The sequence below is a fragment of the Cheilinus undulatus genome, linkage group 11, assembly GCF_018320785.1.
Source record: "Cheilinus undulatus linkage group 11, ASM1832078v1, whole genome shotgun sequence".
NCBI lineage: Eukaryota > Metazoa > Chordata > Actinopteri > Labriformes > Labridae > Cheilinus > Cheilinus undulatus.
Window position 1 is genome coordinate 46,560,560 of NC_054875.1, and position 24,145 is coordinate 46,584,704.

The 24,145-nt window shown below is 40.0% G+C and overlaps 3 protein-coding genes, 1 long non-coding RNA gene and 1 other non-coding gene across 6 annotated transcripts; 1 reads left to right on the forward strand and 4 right to left on the reverse strand.

The window, feature by feature from the left end:
• The first annotated feature begins 161 nt into the window (after window positions 1–161).
• Window positions 162–243, forward strand: trnal-aag. Its single transcript has one exon. It is a non-coding gene; the product is annotated as a tRNA-Leu (tRNA).
• Window positions 244–6,401: 6,158 nt separating this feature from the next.
• On the reverse strand, window positions 6,402–13,416 carry LOC121517103 (ras-related protein Rab-7L1-like). 2 transcript variants are annotated; one of them, XM_041798631.1, is made up of 5 exons: window positions 13,265–13,416; window positions 9,964–10,035; window positions 9,700–9,881; window positions 9,310–9,431; window positions 6,402–6,914 (listed from the first exon to the last, which is right to left on the reverse strand). In XM_041798631.1, coding segments are annotated over exons 1-5 (498 nt in total). In that variant the 5' UTR covers window positions 13,266–13,416; the 3' UTR covers window positions 6,402–6,793. The 2 variants fall into 2 exon arrangements, with proteins under 2 accessions (XP_041654565.1, XP_041654564.1); XM_041798630.1 differs by having other exon boundaries at window positions 12,923–13,416.
• Window positions 13,417–14,619: 1,203 nt separating this feature from the next.
• LOC121517355 (late cornified envelope-like proline-rich protein 1) lies at window positions 14,620–15,075 on the reverse strand. The gene has a single exon (XM_041799055.1). It carries the CDS (start codon window positions 15,073–15,075, stop codon window positions 14,620–14,622), a length of 456 nt encoding a protein of 151 aa, XP_041654989.1.
• Window positions 15,076–16,394: 1,319 nt separating this feature from the next.
• LOC121517104 lies at window positions 16,395–19,710 on the reverse strand. The gene is made up of 3 exons (XR_005992534.1): window positions 19,671–19,710; window positions 18,821–18,894; window positions 16,395–17,281 (listed from the first exon to the last, which is right to left on the reverse strand). It is a non-coding gene; the product is annotated as an uncharacterized LOC121517104 (long non-coding RNA).
• Window positions 19,711–20,810: 1,100 nt separating this feature from the next.
• tmem81 (transmembrane protein 81) lies at window positions 20,811–22,595 on the reverse strand. Its single transcript, XM_041799056.1, has 5 exons — window positions 22,386–22,595; window positions 22,154–22,290; window positions 21,518–21,633; window positions 20,931–21,097; window positions 20,811–20,819 (listed from the first exon to the last, which is right to left on the reverse strand). Exons 1-5 carry the CDS (start codon window positions 22,593–22,595, stop codon window positions 20,811–20,813), a joined length of 639 nt encoding a protein of 212 aa, XP_041654990.1.
• Between the last annotated feature and the right edge of the window lie 1,550 nt (window positions 22,596–24,145).

Here is a 24,145-nt window from a genome sequence, read left to right on the forward strand (position 1 = left end):
GTCTTCATTGTCATCATCCATTCTGTTGAGCAAGACAAGATGCCAAGCTTTGAATAGACTGTGTGAATGGGCCTATCTGTGTTTTTTTTGTGCTAAAACACAGCCCAATATCCAGTTTAGTTTGTCTGCATGATCAGGTTTTTTTTAAATGTCCACATATGGGTAGCGTGGCCGAGCGGTCTAAGGCGCTGGATTAAGGCTCCAGTCTCTACGGGGGCGTGGGTTCGAATCCCACCGCTGCCAGTAAGATTTAGCTTTGTACAGTTGCAGTATCATGGTCCATGATGGTTGATCCAGTGGTTCTCAATCTGGGGTCCGCAAGCCACAGCTTGCATTGGAAAGCAAGTAAATACATATATAACCAAACTCAGATCTGACTGTGATGTATCATATAAACATCAGTCACTTTGCTCAGGATGAATTTGGTGTGCAGATACAGCTAGTAATCCATCCATTTCATCATGTTGTGTGTCTTTATTCGAAGCCATGAAGCCCGCCAAGCTAAAGCATCATCTCATAACAAAGCTTGCAGAGTTTAAGGACAAAACAAAAGATTTTTTCTGACAAAAGGGTGAGGAAAACATCAACCAGAAAACACAAATGGTGAACCGCAACCTCAGAAAAAACACAGAGGGATTCTTATCCGGCTGCTCAAAGGATCACAAAAAGTAAGAAGCCACACTCAATTAGACAAGAGCCTGTGTTTAGGTTGAGGATTTTAGACTACAGCATCTAGGACTACAAATGACTGTTACCATATGTTTAATCAGTGTGAGGATTATGTGTAACCTTGCAAAGCAGATGGATACGTCTGTTTCCTTGTTTCTCACTGGTGAATACATCTTGCAAAGCTCCCATTTGAACCGTCTGGGCCCGGTTAGAAAGTGACAGGACCAATCAGCAGGGAGGGGCAGTACTTTCGAGCGCGGCAGAGTCGTGACGTAAGCAAGCAGCAACAAGAGCTGGTGCAGATATGGCGGAAGAGATTAGCGTTGATGCTGCTAAAGCGCCAGTTTAATCAGAACTTGATGACATTTCCTCATTAAAAGACAAACAAAGAACAGCAGTGAGTTGTTTTCTTATCAAAAACGACAAAAGTCGTGTACTTGCATGTCTACAGTCGCCATGGTTCATGTGATTCCTCGGTAGCTGTGCATGTGCACCTCAGTCACAGCTACCTCATGTGTTTTGTTGCTCTGATTGGCCCTTAAAGATGTGACAGACAGAACGTTCATCCAATCACACGCCGAGTTTTTTCAAATCCTCTGCCCTTTCCCCAACGCTTAGTATTGGGGCAATGCTATGCTTCCAGCTGTGTGGCAACAATTTGGGGGAGGGCCTTTTCTATTCCAATATTAATGTGCTCCAGAGCACCAAAAAGGACTGTAGGGATATGTTTTTAATGAGTTCAGAGCCCTGACCGCAACCCCATCTAGCACCTTTGGGATGAACTGGAACAGAGATTGTGAGCCAGAATTTCTGGTCCAACATCAGTGCCTGACCTCATGAATACTCTACAGAATGAACGGGTACAAATTCCCTCAGAAACACTCCAAAATCTTGTGGAAAGCCTTCCAAGAAGAGTGGACGCTGTTGTGAAAGGGGGCAACTCCTCGGGTCAGGCGTCCAAATACTTATGTCCACATAGTGTACTTTTCAGCACCGAAAGGAAGTGAATGTTTGCCAGGATACTGGTACCTGCGATTCCAGCCAAACATACATGCCTTGATAACAATAAATCACATCTGGGGAGGACCCGCTCCCTGGGCTTTTCTGTAAACAGGCCTACAGGGAGTATCAACAAGGGTGAAAATAGGGGGAAAATCTACAACATAAATCATTTACAAAAACTATTTGTGTTTGAAAAAGTGAAAAAGAGCCTTTTTTTACTCAGGTTTTTTATAAGCTCAGAAAGAAAAGGTTGAGCCTCTTAAATAACAATCAGCTGCAACCAGTACAACAAAAATAACTGAAATTACTTAAACTGAAGAGCCATTTTACCAGCGGATGTGCTGTGAGCCGCTGGTTTATTAATGGAAAAAATAGGTCGAGTGAGCCCTCGGTGACATACGGCACGTATTGTGTAAGGTCCGAACAGTCAGACTCATTGACAAAAACTCCATCTGCCCATTTATCGAGGGTTCTCCGTAATTGTACCGTATGTGCACAACTGAGTCACAGCTGAAATCTCCAGCTTGGCTTCAGCTCCAACAGAGACGAGTGGAAACACACACAACTGAATTTCCTCTAGTCTTTGAGTGAATCAGCGAGTCGGGCTGACCTCGAGAAGTGGACATTGGTAATGTGACATTAGACTTTGGCTGTGGAGCCTGGAGTTTGGCATTTTTCTTGGATTATCTTGTTTTTCAGACAGATGTAACCGTAGGATGGTCCCAGGTCTGTAATGGTTGACAGGTGGATTCACGACAGGCAGCCATGACCGTATATTGGCGTTTCTCACATGACGAGTCCATGAAGGAGGGAAACAAAAATAAAAACAGCTTTAAATCGACATACACTCTATGGGCACCACTTCTTCAGCTTCCTGGCTGTTGTTCCTAAACGCTTCCATTTTCTTATATTCTCATATTTTGACATTTTAAATGAAGACTTTTTACTGTTTATATCATATTTTGACCTTTCAGACTCCCAGTTTTAAATTTAAGTCATCATTTTAAATTCTAGCTCAAACTTTGACATTTTCAACTCCTAAATTTGTCTTTTTAATCCCATATTTTGACCTATCAGACCCACAATTTAAAATCTTTAAGTCATATTTTGTATTTTGAACTCATGATTTCCAATTTGATCTCATATTTTGACCTTTCAAACTTATGATTTCAACTTCCTCCTCACTATTTAGTCTTTAAAAACATTATTTTTCTACTTTTAATATCGCGTTTTGATCTTTTGAACTAATAAGCTGGAATTTTTATCTCAGATTTGAGTCTTTAAATTATTTTCACTTTTTTTAATTTTCCAAATGATTTATCATCAGTGCTGTTTCTTTCATATTTTATTACTGGTGAAAATGAGGTTGACAGTTATAATTAAATGTTGACCCTTTTAGACCTAAATCCAGAATCCGGCCCCTGCTGTGATTGAGTTTGACACCCCTGGTCTAGAAGGTAAGGGTTAGGGTAAGATAGCACCTAATTACTGGAGAATTGCCACAATATTAAAAGGGTTAGGATGGAGACTAGGCACCCTGACTGCCTAGTCTCCAAACAGAGTAACACTTACTCTGACAGAAAGCCCAAGAAAATTACCAACCAAGCAAAAACAACAACAGACACCCAGGGAAAGTACAAAGAAAGCAGGACCTTATAGACACCTCTCACTGAAGCTTGAAGGATATTCTACTAGAGAGAGGCAGGTAGCGGCGATGAGGAGGAGAAAGGGGATGAAGAGGAACAGAAGGAGCAGAGGGAAGGTGTTTTCACGAGTATCTGAAGGGAAAACCTCTCGGTGTGAAAACGAGGTGCAGAGCGTGCTCAGTGCGGCCGCCAAGCCACCTCCTCAACCGGGCTGAGTCAAGCGGACACATGGCGTCCCCATGCTCCATGGGCAAATGGTGTGTAGGGGGGCCGTGGTGTTTGTGTGTTTGTGTGCATGTGTGTCAGGCAGCTGAAGGCACATGGAGGCGCATGTGAGCTGGAGAAAGCTCACACCTTTATGAAAAGACTCTGCTTTACATTTGACAGCATGGCCTTAAGAAGCAGGTGCAGTGAAGAAGTATTAGCCCCCTTCTTTTTTATATTTTTCACAGTTAAATGTTCCAGATCATCAAACTGATTTTAATATTAGACCAAAATAACCGGAGTAAATACAAAAGGCAGTTTATAAATGATGATTTCATTCATTGAGGGAGAAAGACAAACTGTATGTGAAAAAGTCATTCCCTCTTTGCTAAATCAAGAATTAATCTTCAAGCAGACTTCGTTTTACAAATCCTGATCCACCCAGAAATGTGCGTACGTAGCTCTGCCTCCTGCTCCACCCTTCAGTCATTGAAACTGAACAAAAATGCAAGAACTTTCAAAATAAAATTGATATAAACAAACTTACTTAAAAGTCAAGTCTGACCTGCTAAACCTCACCATGAATCATTCTAATGCAGCTAATGTAGCTAAGGCTAAAGCTACTGGAGCTATTTTATTTATTTAACCTTTATTTAACCAGATAAGACCCATTGAGATCAAGATCTCTTTTACAAGGGCGACCCAGCCAAGAGGTCAGCAGCACACGTCATGATAAATAATACATGTGTAGCTAATGAAGCTACCTTACTGAAGCTAAACTCACAAAGCAGCTATTTAAGCTATGTAGCTACTTTGCTTTAGCCATGCTTGCTCAAGCTAATGCAGCTAGAGCTAACTTAGCTACATTAGCTTTATGTAGTAACATTTATTAGCATAGCTATGCTGGCTTTAGTTAAAGCTAACAAAGTTGAGGCGAGCTACACCTAAACAGCTCTGAACATAATTCAATCCCAGATTAAACCTCTCATCTTTATCTCTTTTATTTTTGAAATGTTGTCTACCATGACTGCAACGTAGCTCTTTCATGAACGTAGCCGTTAGACGTTGCTCATGAATGATGTAGAATGAATAGGGCTGTCAAACAATTACATTTTTTCATTGTGATTAATCTCATAATTTCTGTAGTTAATCCTGATTAATCACACCTTTTTAATCGTATTTTGAAATTCCATTATTTTGCATCTTAAACCGTCTCTGTGTCATGTTTTGAAAACGTTCTACTGTCTTAAATGAAGGGTAACTGACTTCCTGTTTGACCTGCTTTGATAGGAAGATTTTATCACCAGCTTAACCACAGAATAAAGGAAATTTTTCTAGATTTAAAAAATGAAATAAGAAAATATTAAAAAGGTTCAGATGACATCTGGCTTGTCCACTGAGCTGTCTGTCAGGGTTTTTAAAAATAAAACGAGATTAAGGAACAGTGGTAGACTTATTTTACATCACTGTGGCTGCAGGGAGACGCCGATGTGGCCTCAACCAAAGTGTGCTACAGAGGATGATAAATAATGAGATTAATTGCGATTTTCAAAAAAGTAGTAGACCATAATTAATCGAAATTACCTCAATTAATCTTGACAGTCTTAATTTAAATAATTTAAAACTGGAAATATGCAGTACCTGCAAATTATAGCACTTCCTTTCAAAGAGATACGGTGTCTCAGATGAACATTTTCCACTTTAAACCCATTTTTTAACTCTTCAGTCTCATTTCACCACATTTCCCGCCCATTTTTACCATTTTTTTTAACCACTTTGCACTGTTTTCTGCCAGTTTTTGTCTGTTTTAACACAGTTATGTCACTTTCTGCCTCTTTTTGCCTTTTGTAACCCATTTTTGCTGCATTAAACCCATTTCACAACTTTCTTTTCTGCCCATTTTTGCCACTTTTAATTGCCTTTCATTACTGTTTACATCTTTTTTTTGCCCATTTAAACTCATTTTTTCTGCTTGTTTTGATGTTTTTGACCCATTTTGCCACTCTACACATATTTGAGCCACTTTAGACTCTTTTTTTCCTACTTTAAATCTTTTTTTTACTCTTTCATCTCATTTCATCACATTTACTGCCCTTTTTTTTTGCCACTTTTTAACCTTTTTCCACAATGTTTTCTTCCCATTTTTGTCCATATTATTTTAACCCAGTCATGCCTCTGGTTGCCCAGTTTTGCTACATTTAACCAATTTCATAAGTTTCCCCCTCCTTTTGCCACAATGGCTTTTCATTACTTGTCCCATCCATTCCTGCCTTTATAAAGCCATTTTTGCCAGTTATTACAACTTTTCAACACCATTAAAATCATTTTTGTCACTTTTGTTACCTCTTTTGACCCTGTTTTGCCTTTTTGTCAAAATCATTTCATATTTTTCCCTCTAACTAAATTAAAGTTCCTTTTTTATTTTATGACATCCTTACATTCATGGCCCAGCTATGAAGTCTGACTTTACAGTGCCAATGGTTTATTTATGGTTTAACGGTCCCATCCACATTGTTACCATTGCCAAAGGAAAGTAATCCTAAGGTTTGTATTTTGAAAAAGGTTATATACTATGGATTAAATAAATATTTCTTGTTTTGATATGAGTAGTTATTATTATTCAAGTTAAAAATGAAACATAGTTATCACAGTTTAACATTCCAATGGACCATGATTCTTCTGGCCCCCATGGGCCCCCATGGGCCCCCATTTGGCCGGGCCCCAGAAAGCTCTCCCCTGTATCCCTCTCTTAATGGTGGCCTTGGTCACACCTCCGTTCTACTTTTGTAATGATGGAAGTCTCCTTCTGCACAGTCCAAACTACTAGATAGCAAAATAAAAGACAAAACTAGCCTCTTTTATCAATAAATCAGTCTGTTTTTATTTGTAAAGCACTAATCCAGCACACACATAATCTGAAGGCACAGAGGGACGGTCTCTGCTGTACTCTTATTTACAGGGACTCACTATTAATCCACCCTGAGTTCAGCACAGCAGCATTTACAAAAGCTTCCTTTTACAGGGTAAACACCTGGGCTACAGGTACTTTCTATCAGGTCTCTATCCACTTCTTGCTTTGAACACTGAGTTCTCATCTGCATACAGATCGACAGACATGTTTCACATGAACACATGGAAACGAGGCGTCAGGGTGGCTCGGTACTTCAGGAGAGAGTGCCAGTTTCTCAGCGTCACTTTAAAATCTCTGCTGTTTTTATCTCTGAACAGCTCCTGGCTGTATTTCTGCTCCTGTCGTTACAGACAGCGGCGCTTCAGCAGCATCCTAGTCTCCTGCTGTTGTTCTCACAGCCCAGCTGCTGGATGTCCTGCTGAGGTTCAGGATGAGGAACGTCCAGGCTGGACTGAACCGTCATGATTTCCTGCACCAACCTCCTGAAACACAAACAGATATTAGCGCATTCAGAATAGATTTCAACATCTGTTCGTCCAATTTTAACTTTTCTGTGTTGACTTGGTTAACCTCAGATGGACAGAAACAGAAACACTCAGAGTGGAAGTGGACACTGGCCTTCTGACAACATGATAGCAGTTTCTACTATTAGAATTTTAAGGGAAAATTGTCTGAACTGTCCGTTAAAGTTTGAGTTATTAATTTAAAATACTGGGAGAATTTGCTATAAAATTTGTAGGAATTTTCATTTATAACTCTGGGAATATATCTTGGAAATTTTCCAGAATTTTCAAGAAAAATATGGGAGATATTTGTATATTTTTGAGAGCTTTATTGGAAGTGATTTTACGTTAAAATTTTTGAGTATTTGCATGAAAAGATTGGATTTGTTTTTTTGATTGTTTTTTGGAATTTTCACACTTTTTTGTTAATTTAGGAAAAGTATTTCACATTTTCGGCAAATTTAATGTAACTTTTTTGGAAACTTTGATTCAAAATTTTTATTTATACTCATGAAAACTTGGGACAATTATTTTTTAATTTTGGGAATTTGACTGGGGATTGGGAAACAGAGTATCCTTTGAAATTTCTAGAATTTGATGGAATTTTTTAGGGAATTAGTTGGCATATTTGTAGGAATTTGACATCATTTTCATGAAATTTTGGGGAATACATTTTAACATTTTTGGGGAATTTACTTTGAGAATTTTTCAGGAAGGTGAAAAGAATTTTTGAGGGAATTTTAGTTTCAAATTTAGGCTTCATGATGAAATTTCATTGAAACATTTGAAGATTATTTATAGAACTTTAGGGGTGTTTTCTGTGACACTTTAAAATAATATACCTTTCAGAATTTTTCACAGGTAGTTTCTTTGAAATTTTTAGAGATTTTGTTTTGATGTTGGAATTTTTTTTTGATCAAAATTAATTCCTGTTCAAAGTGAAGGCCGAGCTTTCAAACTTATGAGGTCCAAATCATCTGAAATAAGTGGGAGAAAATAAAAATGCATTCAAACAAAAGCTCAGATCTCAGGAGGTTAATGATAGCTGACTGAATGCACTGATTTTTAAATCTCATGGACCCAGATCTCATTCACAGTAGAACATAAACAACACAGCAGATGCTGAGACATTTTTCTATTTCATGAAAAATATGAGCTCATTTTTTATTTGATGGCAGCAACACATCTCAGAAAAGAAGGGACAGGGCAAAAAAAGCTGTAAAAGTAAGTGGCACACATGAAAAACAACTGGAGGAGAATTTTTCCAACAACAGATCAGTAACATGACTGGGTATAAAAGGAGCATTTTAGAGAGGCAGAGTCTCTCAGAAGTTAAGATGGACAGAGGTGCACCAATTGTGGAACAATTTCAGAGAAACATTCCTCAATGTAAAGTGTGAAGACTTTGAATCTCCCTCCATAATATCATCAGAAGATTCAGAGAATCAGGAGAAATCTCTGTGAGCAAGGGACAAGGCTGAAGGGGCCCTCAGGGGCCACAGCATTAAAAACAGGCATGATTCTGTACTGAAATCACTGCATGGGCTCAGGAACATTCCAGAAATCATGTCTGTCAACACAGTTGGCCGTGCCATCCATCAGTGACAGTTAAAGCGGGATCATGGAGAGAAGAAGCCAAATGTGAACAGGATCCAGAAACACCGCCGTCTTCTCTGGACCAGAGCTCATTTAACATGGACTGAAGAAACATGGAAAACTGTTCTGTGGTCACATGAATCAAAATCTGAAATTTGTTCTGGAAACCTTCAGACTAAAGAGGAGAGGGAGCATCCAGCTTGTTCTCCTGGCTCAGTTCTAAAGCCTGCATCTCTGATGGTATGGGGTTGCATTAGTGCCTACAGCGTGGGCAGCTCTAACATCTGGAAAGGAACTATCAATGCTGAAAAGTAGAGAGAGGTTTCAGAGGAACACATGCTCCCATCCAGACAATGTCTCTGTTAACTATTTCAGCAAGACGATGCTAAACCACATACCACATCCACCACAACAGCATGGCTTCACAGGAGAAGAGTCCGGGTCCTGAACTGGTCTGCCTGCAGTCCAGACCTTTCACCAACTGAAAATATTTGGAGCAAAGAAGACCCAGGACTGCTGAGCAGCTAGAATCCTACATCAGACAAGAATGGGACAACATTCCTCTCCTAAAACTCAATTCAAAATGAGCTCAATTTCAACATCTGATCAGTTGTTTATGTTCTGTTGTGAGATTTGACAGTCATTGACTTCTATGTTGATTTACATTTTACATGCGCCCCAACTTTTTTGGCATTAGGGATGTGTGTGTATACACCTAAACTCAACACAACCTGCCGTCTCCCGTCCTGTTTGTAAACGCATTCTGGTCTGGTGTTACCTCATGGCCTCTCCTATGTTCTTGCCCTCTTTGGCTGAAGTCTCCATCCATGTGAGGAAGCCGTTGGATTTACTGAAGGAGTCGATGCTTTCTGCTGACACGACCCGCTGTGACAGGTCACACTGCAGTTCAGACAGAGAGAGGGGCGATTAGACATCCTCTGAGTAGATTAAGAGGGTTTCAGGGTCCTGCTAAAGCTGGAGTACAGGACTCATCAGTTTGAACTGTTTTAACCATTCAGACTTCCGGGGGGAAAAATGTTAATTGAATTGACTGAGTGGAAAACAGTAGCTGGGGTTGCTGGGGTAATGGCCTGCTGTGCTCTTTATTACAGTAAATCAGAGTCCGAGGGTTTTATGATTATTCATCAGTCTAAATGCACTGAATCACCTTGTTGGCCAGCAGGATGCAGGGGATGGAGTGTCCATTGGGCAGCATGGCCTTGTTGTCCAAATCCTGTTTCCAATGGCGACAGTTGAGGAAGCTGGACGAGCTGGTGACGTCAAACATCACCACACAGCCCAGCGCGCCTTTGTAATAAATCCTGGTCATGGATATGAAACGCTCCTGGCCTGGAGGGAGGACAGAGTGTTCACTGTGACATCTATCCATCTTTTTAGGTCAAACAGCAGCCCACTAAAAAATGTCTGGTACCTGCAATGTCCCAGAGCTGGAGACGGACCCTGTCTTTGTCCGACCACTGCAGTAGCTTCACTGAGAAATCCACTGAAGGAAAAAGAGGAAAAAACACTGAGAACAGAGGAACACTTGACTTTTAAAGACGTAGAAAAGAAAGACAAAAAATCTGTAGAATATGGAGGATTGACTCACACATTTGAACCCTAAAAGTCTTCTACCAATGAAACTGACCCTCAGGGTACCTGAAGATGGTGTAACAGCCATGAGCATTCAGGAATAGTCATGTGCAGGCAGGGCCGCCCATAGGGGGGATAAAGGGGAGCTTTCTGGGGCCCAGCCAAACTGGGGGCCCATGGAGGTCGGCAAAATCATGGTCCATCGTAAAATTAAGCTGTGATAACCATATTTATTTATTTATTTACCGTAAAAACCACTCTTATCATAGCAACACATAATTTTTATCATTAATTTGTACCTTAGCATACAGCTGTCTTAAAAATGTAAATCCCTTTTCTCAAAAACAGAATTAAAATGGGTTAAATATGGCTAAAATGGGTTAAAATGGCATAAACTGTTAGAAAATGTGGTAAAATAGGGTTTTAAAGGTTGCAGAAATGGAACAAAAGTGGGAAAAATTAGTTACAGATGCATAAAAAGTGGTAAAAAGGGGTTAACAGTGGCAATATTGGCTTAAAAAGGGCTTAAAGGGTTGTGAAATTAGATTGAATAGTGGGAAAAATTGGTTTAAATGGGCAAAAAGGAGTTAACTGAGACAGAAAAATGGGCAGAAAGTGGCAGAAATTGGTTACAATGGCAAAAATTGGCATAAAAATAGTGAAATGTGGATAAAATTAATGTTAAAGGTGGCGAAAAGGGTGTAAAGTGGCAATAATGAGTCAACAGAGTCACAAATAGGTGAAAATTCAGAAGAGCTAGTTTTTGAAATAAAAAAAAAAACAGGCAGAAAAAAGTGGTGGAAAGGGTTTAAAAGTGACAGAAATGGCTTAAAAAGTGGTAAAAAGTTGTTAACAGAGTCAATATTGGCTTAAAAAGGGCTTGAAGATTGGTGAAATAAGATGAAAATGTGGGAAAATTGTTTTAAACGGGAAAAAAATTGGCATAAAAATAGTGAAATGTGGATGAAATGAACATTAAAGCTGGTGAAAAGGGCATGAAGTAGCAATAATGGGTCAGCAGAGGTAACAATAGGTGAAAAATGGCAAGAACTGGTTTAGAAATGGAAAAATAGGCAGAGAGAAGTGGTGGAAAGGGTTTAAATGTGACAAAAATGGCTTGGAAGTAGCAGACATGAGCAGAAAAGGAGGTGAAATGGGATTTAAAAAATGTTGGAAATGTGTTTAAAGTTCAAAATTGTGTCAAGTGAAAAAAATGGTAAAGATGATGACAATGGGTTAAGATGAGGCAAAAATGGACACAAATTGCACAAAAAGTGACAAAAAGTTGCAAATAATAGCAGCAAAATTGGATGGAAAAATGGATTAAAAAGTGTCACGAATAAATACTTCCCCAAGGGAGTTCTGACTTTTGTGCTGCCTGACCATTACACCAACAGGGACTGCAATTACACTGTATTTAAACACTTTCATATGGAGTTGGTCCCATTTTGCAGGAATAACAGCCTCCACTCTTCTTGGAAGGCTTTCCACAAGATTTTGGAGTGTTTCTGTGGGAATTTGTGCCCATTCATTCTGTAGAGCAGTTATGAGGTCAGGCACTGATGTTGGACCAGAAGGCCTGGAGCACTATCTCTGTTCCAGTCCATCCCAAGATGCTGGATGGGGTTGTGGTCAGTCTAGTTCTTCCATACCGGACTCCTCAAACCATGCCTTTCTAGTTCATCTTTGTGCAAACTGTTGCCACAAAGTTGGAGTCATAGCATATCCAGAATGTCTTGGTATGCTGAAGCATTAAGACCGGTCTTCACTGGAAATAAGAAGTCTTGCCCAAACCCTAAAAAACCGCTCATGAAGCTCTGCATAAGTTCAAGCAGGAAGACGGTTTCATCTCTGTTCATCCTTTCACTTATTAATAATCACTCACTCTGTGTCTCCCTTTCCCACCGTTTTTTTGATTAGCTGGTATAGGCGTCTACTCTCTTAAGCTCTGATCCAATCCCTCTCAGTCCAATCATCCTGCAGCTGGCATATTTTAAATCTGTTTCCGTGCAACTGCTGCAACCCTCCTCCACCCCAGCTACCTCCATTTCATCTCATCAGTGCCTGGGTGAAGCTCCTGAGAAGTCTCTTATTCATCTTATCCTACTCCTTCCACCACCACCACCACTGTCTAGACCCCATAAAACCACAATTTTCATTCTGAAATCTTTGATTTGGCATGAGGTAACTTTGTGTATTATGGACGTCAGTAACCTTATGAGGCGCACTGTGATTCTTTCTACAATAAAGATTTACTGAGAGCATTATATTCAGCTACAGTACAATAAAACAGCAGTTTATTGCATTCATTTGAGACAGTTTGGTTGTTGCAGTGTTCATAGATCAGCTGAGCTGATGCACAGTTTGAGCCGTAGCAACCCCCTCCAGAAGGACGCCCACGTAGAAACATGTTACCAGAAATCAGAAAAAAAACAGTATATTCTTTTTATTCCAGGTCACAGCCTGGTGCAAAGACTGTGAAGCGTGCTCAGACTGCCTCGTCTAGTCACATCTGATTGAGGCGTATGCAAGAGAAACCACCTGCAACCACATTTCAGTCAGGGACACTTTTAACCATTTAGAGCAGAGCAGATTTGTCAACACATACATACTCTGTCCCCTGATTGTGGTCTAAGTCACCGGTATGTACTAGAACATTCACTATGAAGGGATAGTTTGTTCTAGTCCTTGAGAATTAAAGTTTGAACCGTCAGACCTGAGGGTTGTTGGAGAAAGCCACAGAGATTAACACAAACAAAAGTCAAACTTTACCCCAGAATAAACCAAAGCAGCCGTACCTCCCACCGTCATCTTGTAGGTTTTGTTGAACTGTCCGCTGACGTAGCGCTGTACAAAGGAGGTTTTTCCAACGTCCCCATCCCCAACAATCAGGATTTTCATCAGGTGTTCATTCATCGCTCTCCTCAGTCAGACAACGTCTGCAGACAGCTCAAAGTCCAGACCTCATAACAAGATTTATGAGGCAGAGCTGTTTATCCATGACTAAATAAAACCTCCTCCACGACTCACCTGCGTATCTATCACTACCTGACCCATCTTTGGCTCTTCTATTTGCATGCCTACTGCCCCTGCCCTGTGTTAAACCCCTATCTAGACTGGAAGAATCGATGGTTTCTTACTCTGCTATCAAAACTCTTCAAACAGTCCGGAGTCTGGTCATTTCCCAGGGCATTCCAGCTCTAAATGTTTAGTTTTACTTGTTAAAGGAAGTTACAAAATACCACAAATAGTGATGTGCCATAAACCACACCTCTGCAAAACAGGAAGCTTCAAAAACTCCGAGCATAGTGGTTTCTCAATCGCAGACTTCTCCTAAGCCAAATTTGTACCTAGTAAAGAAAAACTCATGCACGTGATAAAAAGGCCCCAACTTTTAAAAGAATGCCTTATAATTGATCTTTTCATGAAAACTTGTCATCAGACTCGTCTTCCCTGTGTGTTTATGAGAATCATCATTCAGCTCCTCTCCTGTTTGAATCACAGACACAAAAATAAAACAACCAAAGTATGAAGGAAGTGTGAAGTGGAGAGAAGAAAAAAAGACATTTAAAAGCTCAAAACATGGCGTCAGTTTCTTTAACAGGCAAGAGAGTGGAGATGGACTGTTATAAAAATGATCCAATCAACAAACTCCTCCATCAGATGAGGTAGGTAGGTAGTTATAGTTATAGATAGGTAGGTAGGAAGAAAGGTAGTTAGGTAGGTAGGTAAGGAAATAGGTAGGTAGGTGGGCAGGCAGGTAGATAGGAGGGTACATCGGTAAGGAAATAGGTAGGTAGGTAGCTAGGTAGGTAGCTAGGTAGGTAGGGAAATAGGTAGGTAGGTGGGCAGTTGAATGCTAGTTGGCTCCCAGTTGATTTTAGAATACATTTTAAAATTTCACTGCTGGTTTTTAAATCTCTCCATGGTTTAGCCCCCTCCTATTTATCAGACCTTTTAATCCCATATACCCCACCTCGGCCCCTCAGATTCTCTGAGCAGTCCTTTCTGGTTATCCCTAGGGTCAAACGTAAACTCAGTGGTGACCGTGCTTTTTCAGTGGCAGGTCCACGTCTGTGGAACAATCTGCCTCCTCAAATTAGAGGTGCTACCACTATTCATTCATTCAAGGCCCAGCTCAAAACCTTCCTGTTTTCCATGGCTGTCAATCCTGTTTAACATCCTCCCCAATCATGGAAACATTCTCCCCTCAATTGAATGTGTACTCTCTGCCATGTTTTTGTTATTGTTATTGTGTCTTGTCTTGTCTATGATCTTCTGTAATGTTTGGTTTGTTTCTTATTATGCTTTTATGCTCAAGTGTGAAGCACTTTGGTCAGCTGAAAGCTGTTTTAAACGTGCTATATAAATAAAGATTACTTACTTACTAGTTAGGTAGGTAGAAAGGTATGTAGGTAGGTATGTAGGTAGGTAGTTGGGTAGCTACGTAGGTAGGTGGGTGGGTAGGTAGGTATGTAGGTAGATAGTTGGGTAGCTACGTAGGTAGGTGGGTGGGTAGGTAGGTATGTAGGTAGATAGCAGCAGCCACGAGGCAGGCAGGCAGGCAGGCAGGCATGCAGGCAGGCATGCAGGCAGGCAGCTGGGCAGCCACGAGGCAGGTGGGCAGGCAGGCATGCAGGCAGACAGGCATGCAGGCAGGCATGCAGGCAGGCAGTCTGCAGCCACGAGGCAGGTGGGCAGGCAGGCATGCAGGCAGGCATGCAGGCAGGCAGTGGGCAGCCAGGCAGGCAGGTGCAGGCAGGCAGGCAGGTGGGCAGGCAGGCAGGTGGGCAGGCAGGTGGGCAGGTGGGCATGCAGGCAGACAGGTGGGCAGGCAGGCAGGCAGGCAGGCAAGCAGGCAGCTGCAGGCAGGTGGGCAGGCAGGCAGGCAGGCATGCAGGCAGGTGGGCAGGCAGGTGCAGGCAGACAGGTGCAGCCACGAGGCAGGCATGCAGGCAGGTGGCAGGCAGGCAGGCAGGCAGGCAGGCAGGCAGGCAGGCAGGCAGGCAGGCATGCAGGCAGACAGGTGGGTGGGCAGGCAGGCAGGCAGGCAAGCAGGCAGCCATGCAGGCAGGTGGGCAAATGTAGTTAGGATGGCAGGCAGGTGGGCAGGGAAACAGGCAGGCAGGCAGGCAGGCAGGCAGACAGGCGGGCAGCCACGAGGCAGGCAGGCAGGCAGGCAGGCATGCAGGTAGATAGGTGGGTAGGTAGGTAGGTAAGTAGGTATGTAGGTAGATAGGTGGGTAGGTAGGTAGGTAAGTAGGTATGTAGGTAGATAGGTGGGTAGGTAGGTAGGTAAGTAGGTATGTAGGTAGATAGGTGGGTAGGTAGGTAGGTAGGTAGGTAAGTAGGTAGCTATGTAGGTAGGTGGGTAAATGTAGTTAGGATGGTAGGTAGGTGGGTAGGGAAATAGGTAGGTAGGTAGGTAGGTAGGTAGGTAGACAGGTGGGTAGCTACGTAGGTAGGTAGGTAGGTAGGTAGTAGCTATGTAGGTAGGTAGGTGGGTAGGTGGGTAGCTATGTAGATAGGTAGCTATGTAGATAGGTCTTCTGATTGATTTAAAATCACAATAAAAAGAAAAATCTGGGATGTGAAAACTTTAATAAGAATCCTAAAGTCTCTAAAATAGATACTGAAGTAGAGCATTCTGGGTAATGTGGTCACACCTGCTCTTTACTCTGCTGTTATTGGCATCCTAGCTTTCTGCTGCTCTTCACTTACTACACCTCTAATTACCTTTACCTGATCCCAGACAATCACTGAAAGACCATGGAGGCTTAATCACCACTCTCCCTCTCATCAGTTTCACCTTTTTCCTCCTCCATCCTTTTACACCTCTTCACACCCTCTTCTCTTCTGTCCCATCCCTCCTACTCATCCTCCATCTGTCCTCCTTTGTACATTTCTTCTCCACACTCACAGAGGCCTGTCGTACTGTCCACTCTCAGTTTTACCGTTGTGCCAACTAGGCCGAAGCTGACTCATAGTTGTGACTCTTTTTGTGCTTTTTCCTGTTTGTGTGAGCTCGTGTCTTGGTCCTTCTCCCAGTGTTATTGTCAGCCCCACTCAGGCTTTAAAATTAGCAACTCTTGTTTTTGATATACCAGCTACAATCACAACTCCAAAAAAGCTGGGGCACTTTGGTAAAAAAAATATGAGGGAGTCAATGATTGTCAAATCTCACAATCCCATATTTTATTCACAATAGAACACAAACAATATGTTGCATTAGTTCTACTGGGAATAAAATATGGGTTTATGATATTTGAAAATCATGGCATTCTGTTTTTATTTTTGTTTAACACTGCGTCCTAATTTTTTTGGATTTATTTATAATAATAATCAGTTTATTTATAGAGCACTTTTCAAAACTTCAGTTACAAAGCGCTTCACAAGAAGTCTGACAAAGGAAATAAAATACATATATTCAACAATACGTGGAAAAATAAAATAATATAAAACAAAAATAATGAAAATCTAAAACATCAAAACATTGGTAAAAACAAAAGATTTTTTTAAAAGAGAAGGCTAATGTAAAAATGTGTGTTTTTAGAGCTGATTTAAAAGAAGGATTTAGGTTAGTGAAGTGGTGTATGTGCAGCTCCTTTACAATATAATCAATACGTCATCATCCAAAACTACAAATATCAAAATAACCACAGATATAAAAGTGAGGTCATGACTACAGAGCTCAGTATTGTTCAACCTCGCTGGTGTTTTTCTGACACCTAGTGGTCATTCAATAAACTGCAACATAATACACAGTAACTTGGCATGTCCATGCCACCAATGCAGATTCTTTTTTTGTGTTTCTGGGAAATTCCTGGATAGATCCACTGTTAATCAACACACCCACTAAAACAGCTGCTTCTGCCATCATTAGCTATCGTATAAATATCTTAATTTTAACTATAACTTCTGTTTAAAATAAAAAATGACCACATGTGGGACACTTCTGATGTTTGACACCTGGTGGTCATGGTGAAGTCGGTCGGCTTTTCTTTGCTTGTTTATTGACTGTTGCATGTCCACACACACTGATGGAGTCACAGTTTGGTTCATCTGCGTCAACGCTCACATCCTCCCAGTCCATGCATGTAAATTCAGGCGAGAAACAGCATAGTGATGACCACGAGTGCTGCGGTGAACCAAAGCAGCTGTCAGACACAAGAAAAGCAGAGCTGGTTAGAGGGATTATGATTCAAGTATTACAGATAGAATAAACATTCAGGAGATCCAACTTTAAATAGATAACTGACTACAGTCAAAGTTTTTGTGCTGGTCATTCAAGCAAAAATGGATATATCAGCATCTTTCAGGGCCTGTTTCCACAGCCGGTGCTTTTAACAGCCTCTTCTGTTGCTCAGAGTCACGGGTGTCAAACTCAAGGCCTGGGGGCCAAACCCGGCCCGTGGTGCAGTTATACCCGGTCCACCACATCATATAATATTTTTATTATAACTGGCCCACCAGTATGAGGTCTGCAGATTTCCTCCAGTATAAAAATATAAACTTAACCTTGATGATTTATAATGTCCTTGTTGAGTCATTAAAATTAGAAAAAGGAAACAGTAAAAATAACGGTAAAAAGTCAGGAATGTGGGAAAGACATTTTTGTTTTCTCTATATTTCCTATTTTGCATCTCAGTTATGACTAAAAGTTATGGTTATTTCATATTTGAACCCTTAAATCTCATAACTTTGACTTTAATCTCATATTTTTACCTTTTAGATTAATAATTGTACATTTTAAACCCTATTGACCTTTTAAAGTCATGATTTTGGCGTTTATCTCTTGTTTTGACATTTTTCAACTCCTAACTTTGACTTTTATCTCAATTTTTACTTATAAAGATCACGACTTTTAATCTTATTTCATATTTTGATTTTAAAAATTATGAATTTGAAATTAAATCTCATATTGTGGCATTTTAAACTCATGATTTTGATATTTATCTCATATTTTGATAGTTAAATATCAGGATTTTAAATTTTTTCTCAGTTTTGCTGACCATTTCAACTCCTAACTTTGACCTTTATCTCATTTTTTAATGTTAAAACTCATGATTTTGAATTTTATTTCATATTTTGACTTTTAAAACTCATGAATTTGAAATTTCATCTCATATTTTGACCTCTAAAAGTCGTGATTTCAACTTTCATCTAATTTTTTGACTGTTAAATTCATGGTTTCAGTAGTTTATCTCATATTTTGCCTTTTAAAAACATTATTTTGACTTTAAATGTCATTTTTTTAACCTTTAAAACTTGTAAGTGTGACTGTCTTTCTCACATTTTGAGTTTTTAACTTATCATGTTGACCTTTTATTCTCAGTTTTTTTTGTACCCCCATATGATTTCTGGTGAAACTGAGGACTACAGTCTATGGTTGAATACTGACCCTGTTAGGCCCTCAGGTTAGACCTTAATTCAGAATCCAGCCCCTGCTGTGATTGAGTTTGACACCCCTGCTAAGTTAAAACAGTTCAACTCTAGCAGTGCCTCACTCATCAATGCCGCTTCTCCCTCACTGGCCAATCAACATCAAGAAGGGGCGGGTTTGTCTTTTTTTAAACACCATGTGGACAAAAGTTTTTGGCCATGTAGCGCTGAATTATTGAAGCATTTCAATCATTTGTGATCCTAAATGAGGTTGCTCTGAAGAGCTCCAGGCGTGGTACCGTTATGGCTGGTACCTTTGCTCTAGGGTGGTTGGTGAAATCTGATCCCTGCTGGAGAGTCCACAGTCAGCTGTTAGGAACAACAGCAACTAAGACATGTAGCAGAAGACCAAGTTAAGGCACATGTTTTTAAAGCACTGATCATCAACTGGTGGCCCGGGGGCCATATCAGGCCCCCCCAAAGCCTTCTGTCCCGCCCCCAGAAGATCATTAAATTCAGAAAAGGAGGAAAAGAACATGATGTTGGCTGTAAAAGTCTGCAGCTTTTGAATCCACCCCAAAAACAATTAATATTGAAAGAGTTTTAGAATAACTTAACATTTGATTGTTCTTTTTAAACAGAAATTTACTTGCCAGGCATTATTAGTATAAAAAATAAAACAAAATATAGTTTCAAGTTGGCAGAAATGTTGCAAAAATGGACAGATAAAGTGGTGAAAAGGGGTTAGAGAGTGGCAAAAACAGGTGATAAGTGGCAAAATGGGTTGCAGAGTGGTACAAAGGGACTAAAAATTGACAGGAAAAGTGGTGAAAAGAGGTTAAAATGGGGCAAACAATTGTAAAAGGAGGTAAAGAAGTATCAAAAATGGGTTAAAAGTGGCAAAAAAGAGGAAAATAGCAATGAAAATGGTTTTAAAAATGGCAATAATACAAGAAAAGTTGAAAAAATGGATAAAGGAGTAGCACAATGGGGATAAAACATGCAGGAAAAGTGATTTGAAAGGGGTTGAAGAATGAAAACATTTTGGTTGAAGTATCAATAAGTGGCAAACTGTCAGGGGCTTCAGGAAAAAACTCAAAATGGAAGGACCCAAATGCAGATAATACAAAACTGATTTAATAAACAAACAAAAGAACTACTTACAACTTAAACACCGGAATCAAAATCAAAGAAACAAAACAAAATCCACGAGGAGCACGAGGAGTAACACGGGGAAGACATTAGCAATGAACCGACACAGACACAGGGAGACACAGAGCTTATATACACAGGGAGTGATTAACAATGGCAGACAGGTGTGGACAATCAGACACAGGTGAAACTGATGAAGGATAATCAAAGTGGAGGGAAACTCAGGCAGGAAGCAAAACTGGAATCACACACAAGGGAAGGCAACTACAAAATAAAACGGGAAACATGGAACCTAACACGAGAAGCACACAAGGACTGAAAACTGGACACAAGAAGCTAAACTAGAGAAACACTGAAAACACAGGAGGATACAAAGAACCAAGGAGGGAAACTCAAACACAGGGAGTAAAACTAAAACATGAAACAAAACAAGAAGCACAGGGAAACTTAACATGAAACAGGGAAATAAACTAGACATGAAATACATGGAGTACTACACATGAAACACAGGGAATTACTTAATACAATAAAAAACTAGACACATGGAAAATAACAAAAGCCCCAAATACACAGAAACACAAAGACTATATAAAACACTAAAAGCCTAACAAAGGAAACACAAGGGCTACAGATAACATCTAAGAACTAAACCAAATACAAAGTCAAACTAGAAATCACAGAATTCACAAAGGATAACCATAGGAAAACTCAGAAACATAATAAATCGAAACCAGGATCATGACACAAACATATAGCAAAAATAGCCTGGCAAAGTAGTGAAAAGGGGTTAAGGAGTGGAACCCAGGGGCAATAATTAACAAGAAAGTTTCATAAAAGGGTTTAAAGAGCGGCAAAATGGGTGAAAAGTGGCAAAAACTGGCAAAAATATAAGAAAAGTGGCAAAAATTGAATAAAAGAGTGATGCCAAGGGGATAAAACATGCAGGAAAATTGGTTCAAAATGGGTTAAAGAACATCAAAAAATGGGTTAAAGAGGCAAAAAGGGGCAAAAAGTATCAAAAAGGGATTTAAAGTGTCAAAAATGAGGTACAACTGGTGCTGAATCACAATTTGGGAGGGTCCATGCCAATTCTGTGGGCAGGCCTGTCTTCTTGTGGCACACAAATTAAAGTGGTGGAGAGCAGAAGTCAGCTTACATGGCCTAATAACGATGAATGCTGGTGAGAAGGTTCTGAAACTAAGGCTGAGAGTGCTGAAAATGCCAGCTGTGAACTCAGACACTTAATCCATTATTTCCCGAACCAAAGCTCACCATGTAAAACAAAAACAGTAGAATTGTCCCCAGCTTTTCAGTAGACACTGGCTGATCAGGGGAGGTGTCGTCTATGTCCAGCACTCCCACAGGCACAACTCGAATACCCCAGTACACCCTCTTCACCCTGCGGTAGGAGGCGTCCTGCACGTCACAGCGATACGTTCCTGAAAATGACACAAAAAGTAAGAAGTGACTGATCAGATCTACCTGTAACGTGGTGCGTTTTCAGTGACATAAAGCACCATGGTACCAAAACCCACAGGACAACCTCCATTTTCAAAAATAGTCATCAGCGTTTTGACGCCTTTTATGGATGAGTCAGCACTAGAACAGACTCCTTTAAGTGGTTCCATTTTGAGAGATGATTTTTGAAGTGCTTCTTCACACATGAAGCATAAATATGTTGATTGTGTCATAGAGGCGTCAGTGAGTCATTTTGTACATGCACTCCTGCATATTCTTTCATGTTTAACTGCGATAGACAGTGTCTTGGAAAGAATAAGCACCTTTGAAGCTGCCCCCTGTGTCAGAGACATGGTTATTTATATACACATACACATTATTAATGGCACAGGTGTGTTTACCTGCATCCTTCTCTGTGACGGGATCCAGAACCACTTGGTCTGGCTGAGGAGCGTCCCAAGGAGCAAACAGGGTGTCATCAGAGCTGATGATTCCTCGAGCCCAACGCCAAGACACCCTTCAGCATGAGAGGAAATATCTCACTGACAAACTGTTGTTCATACCTGAAGGAAAGGCTAACTTCACAGACTCTGAATATCACTGTCATTTTAAATCAAGGAAACAACACTGAAAAAGTCAGAGAGTTGGTTTGTTGATTATGTTGGTTGGTTGAAATGTTAATGTTGGCAGCTATTTTTAATTTTAGTTTTAGTCTTTATTTTTTGTCACATTTTAGTCATTTCTAATTAAAGGGTCAGAGGTCACATCTCAATGTGCAAATTCAAAATGCCTTTTTTTAGACAATCTTATCTAACAAGAGCTGCCTATAACATGGGTGTTTATCCCTTGCAACATTTTTCACCAAAAAAGTAGGGCATAAATTAAGAGTATACCCACTTCTGTGGGCACTACTGCACTGCTGTGTAAGACAGTATACATTATTATTTCAGATGTAGGTTTAGTCGAGAGGCAGTTTAATCAGAACTGTTTTTACTCAAACATGAATGAATCTTTCAATTCCCTGCCCCTATCCTCACCTCCAGGAGAACTTCCTCATCCCCTCTCCCAAACAGTCCATCCTGACCCTCTGACCTGAAGTCACTGTCAACGTCTTGAGGCCACACTGCCAAGGCTGCAGACACCTCACCTTACGCACACGACACTCCTTAGACACCTGTGGGTAAACCATTTAAAAACAGACGGATCAATTATTGCACTTAATGAGCTCTTAATTGTTGAATTTTAACATCCAAAGTGTCTGTTTGATACCTGTGCTCCATCTTCCCTGCTGACATCCTCCTCCAGCGCTGTGTGTCCCTCTCTGAACAGACACACAGTTTCAGTCATCACTCCGAGCCCACAGGTGACGCTGCACGCTGAACTTTCCACAATCACCTCCAGCGGGATCTTCTCCGCCTCCTCCTGATCGGCTGAGCTCAGAGGATGGAGGAGGATGAAGAAGAGGAAGAGGAGACTCATGGTCCTACACTGTGTTTGTCTTGGCTGATGGTAAATCTGCAGAGAATAAAGACGGTTTCAAAGACATACAGACTCATCAGTTGATAACTGCTGAACCAAATCTTCAAAACTCTCCTCACCTCCTAAACTCTGTGAAAAAAAAACTTTTTTGTTGATAAAATGGTGAAACTGTTCCTCCTCTGCATTTTCAGGTCCAAAAACTTCAGGAAAAGTCTGATTAAACTCACTCTCTGATGACAGTGTCTTCAAACTGCTGTTTTGGATTGAGTTTGTTTCTCATTTGTTGCCATGACAACCAGAGTTCCAAACAGCAGGTTGTCCCCTTGTCTAAGGGAAAATATTTAAAGAAAAACCTTTTAATTACCTGAATGCACTCCTAATTTAGTGACAGAGGTGACCAAGAACCTGATGGTTACTCTGACTGAGCTCCAGAGATGCTGCAGGGGGCAACATTGAATTGGAGCAATTGTAGCATCAGGCTGCAGCATAATAAAAGTGAATAAGTGAAGGAGGTCTGAAAACTTTCTGAACGCTCTGTAGACTAGGAACAATAGGGATAACTGTTCAATAAAAGGATATAAAGGATCAATAAAGCCCAGTTTATATCCGGCCCATGGTACAGTTATCAGGCCAAGATCATATTTTTATCAGAACTGGACCAGCGGGCGATTTCCTTTGGTTTAAAAATATCAACTTTGATTATTCAAAATGTCCTTGTTAATTCATAAAGACTGAAAGATTAAAAGTTGAACAGTTTGATAAAGGTCAGGACTGCAATTGACTGGCGACCAGTCCAGGGTGTACTCCGCCTCTCGCCCAATGACAGCTGGGATAGGCTCCAGTGTGGGAAGATAAATTAATTTGTGTTATCATTTCATATTTCATTTTTGCAACTCAACACTATGACCTAAACTTATGATTTTGTGTTTTTATTTAATGTTTTGACCTTTTGGATAAACAATTCTAAATTTTAAGTCAAATTTTGACCTTTTAAACTCATGATTTTAAAATTTTCCTTCCATTTTGATCATGTCAGCTCCTAACTCTCAATATTAATCCCATATATTGAACTTTAAAAATCACAATTTAAAATTGAAACTCTTATTTTGACCTTTAAACTCATGATTTCACATTTAAACTCGTATTTTGACTTTTTAAACTCATTATTTAGGATTTCTACTCAAATTTTGACCTTTTCGGCTCATGATTTTGAATTTCAAGTCATATTTTGACCTTTAAACTCATGATTTCAAATTGAAGTTAATATTTTGACCTTTTAAACTCATTATTTAGGAATTTTACTCACATTTTTATGGGTGATTTCAAATAAAAGCTAATATTTTGTCCTTTTAAACTCATGATTTCAAATTAAAGCTAATATTTTGACTTTTGAACTCGTGATTTAGGATTTTTACTCACATTAAGACCCTTTCAACTCATGATTTCAATTTTTAAACAAATATTTTGACCTTTTAAACTCATGAGTTTACATTTAGAATTATATTTTGAACTTTAGACTCATTATTTCAAATTTAAACTCATATTTTAAT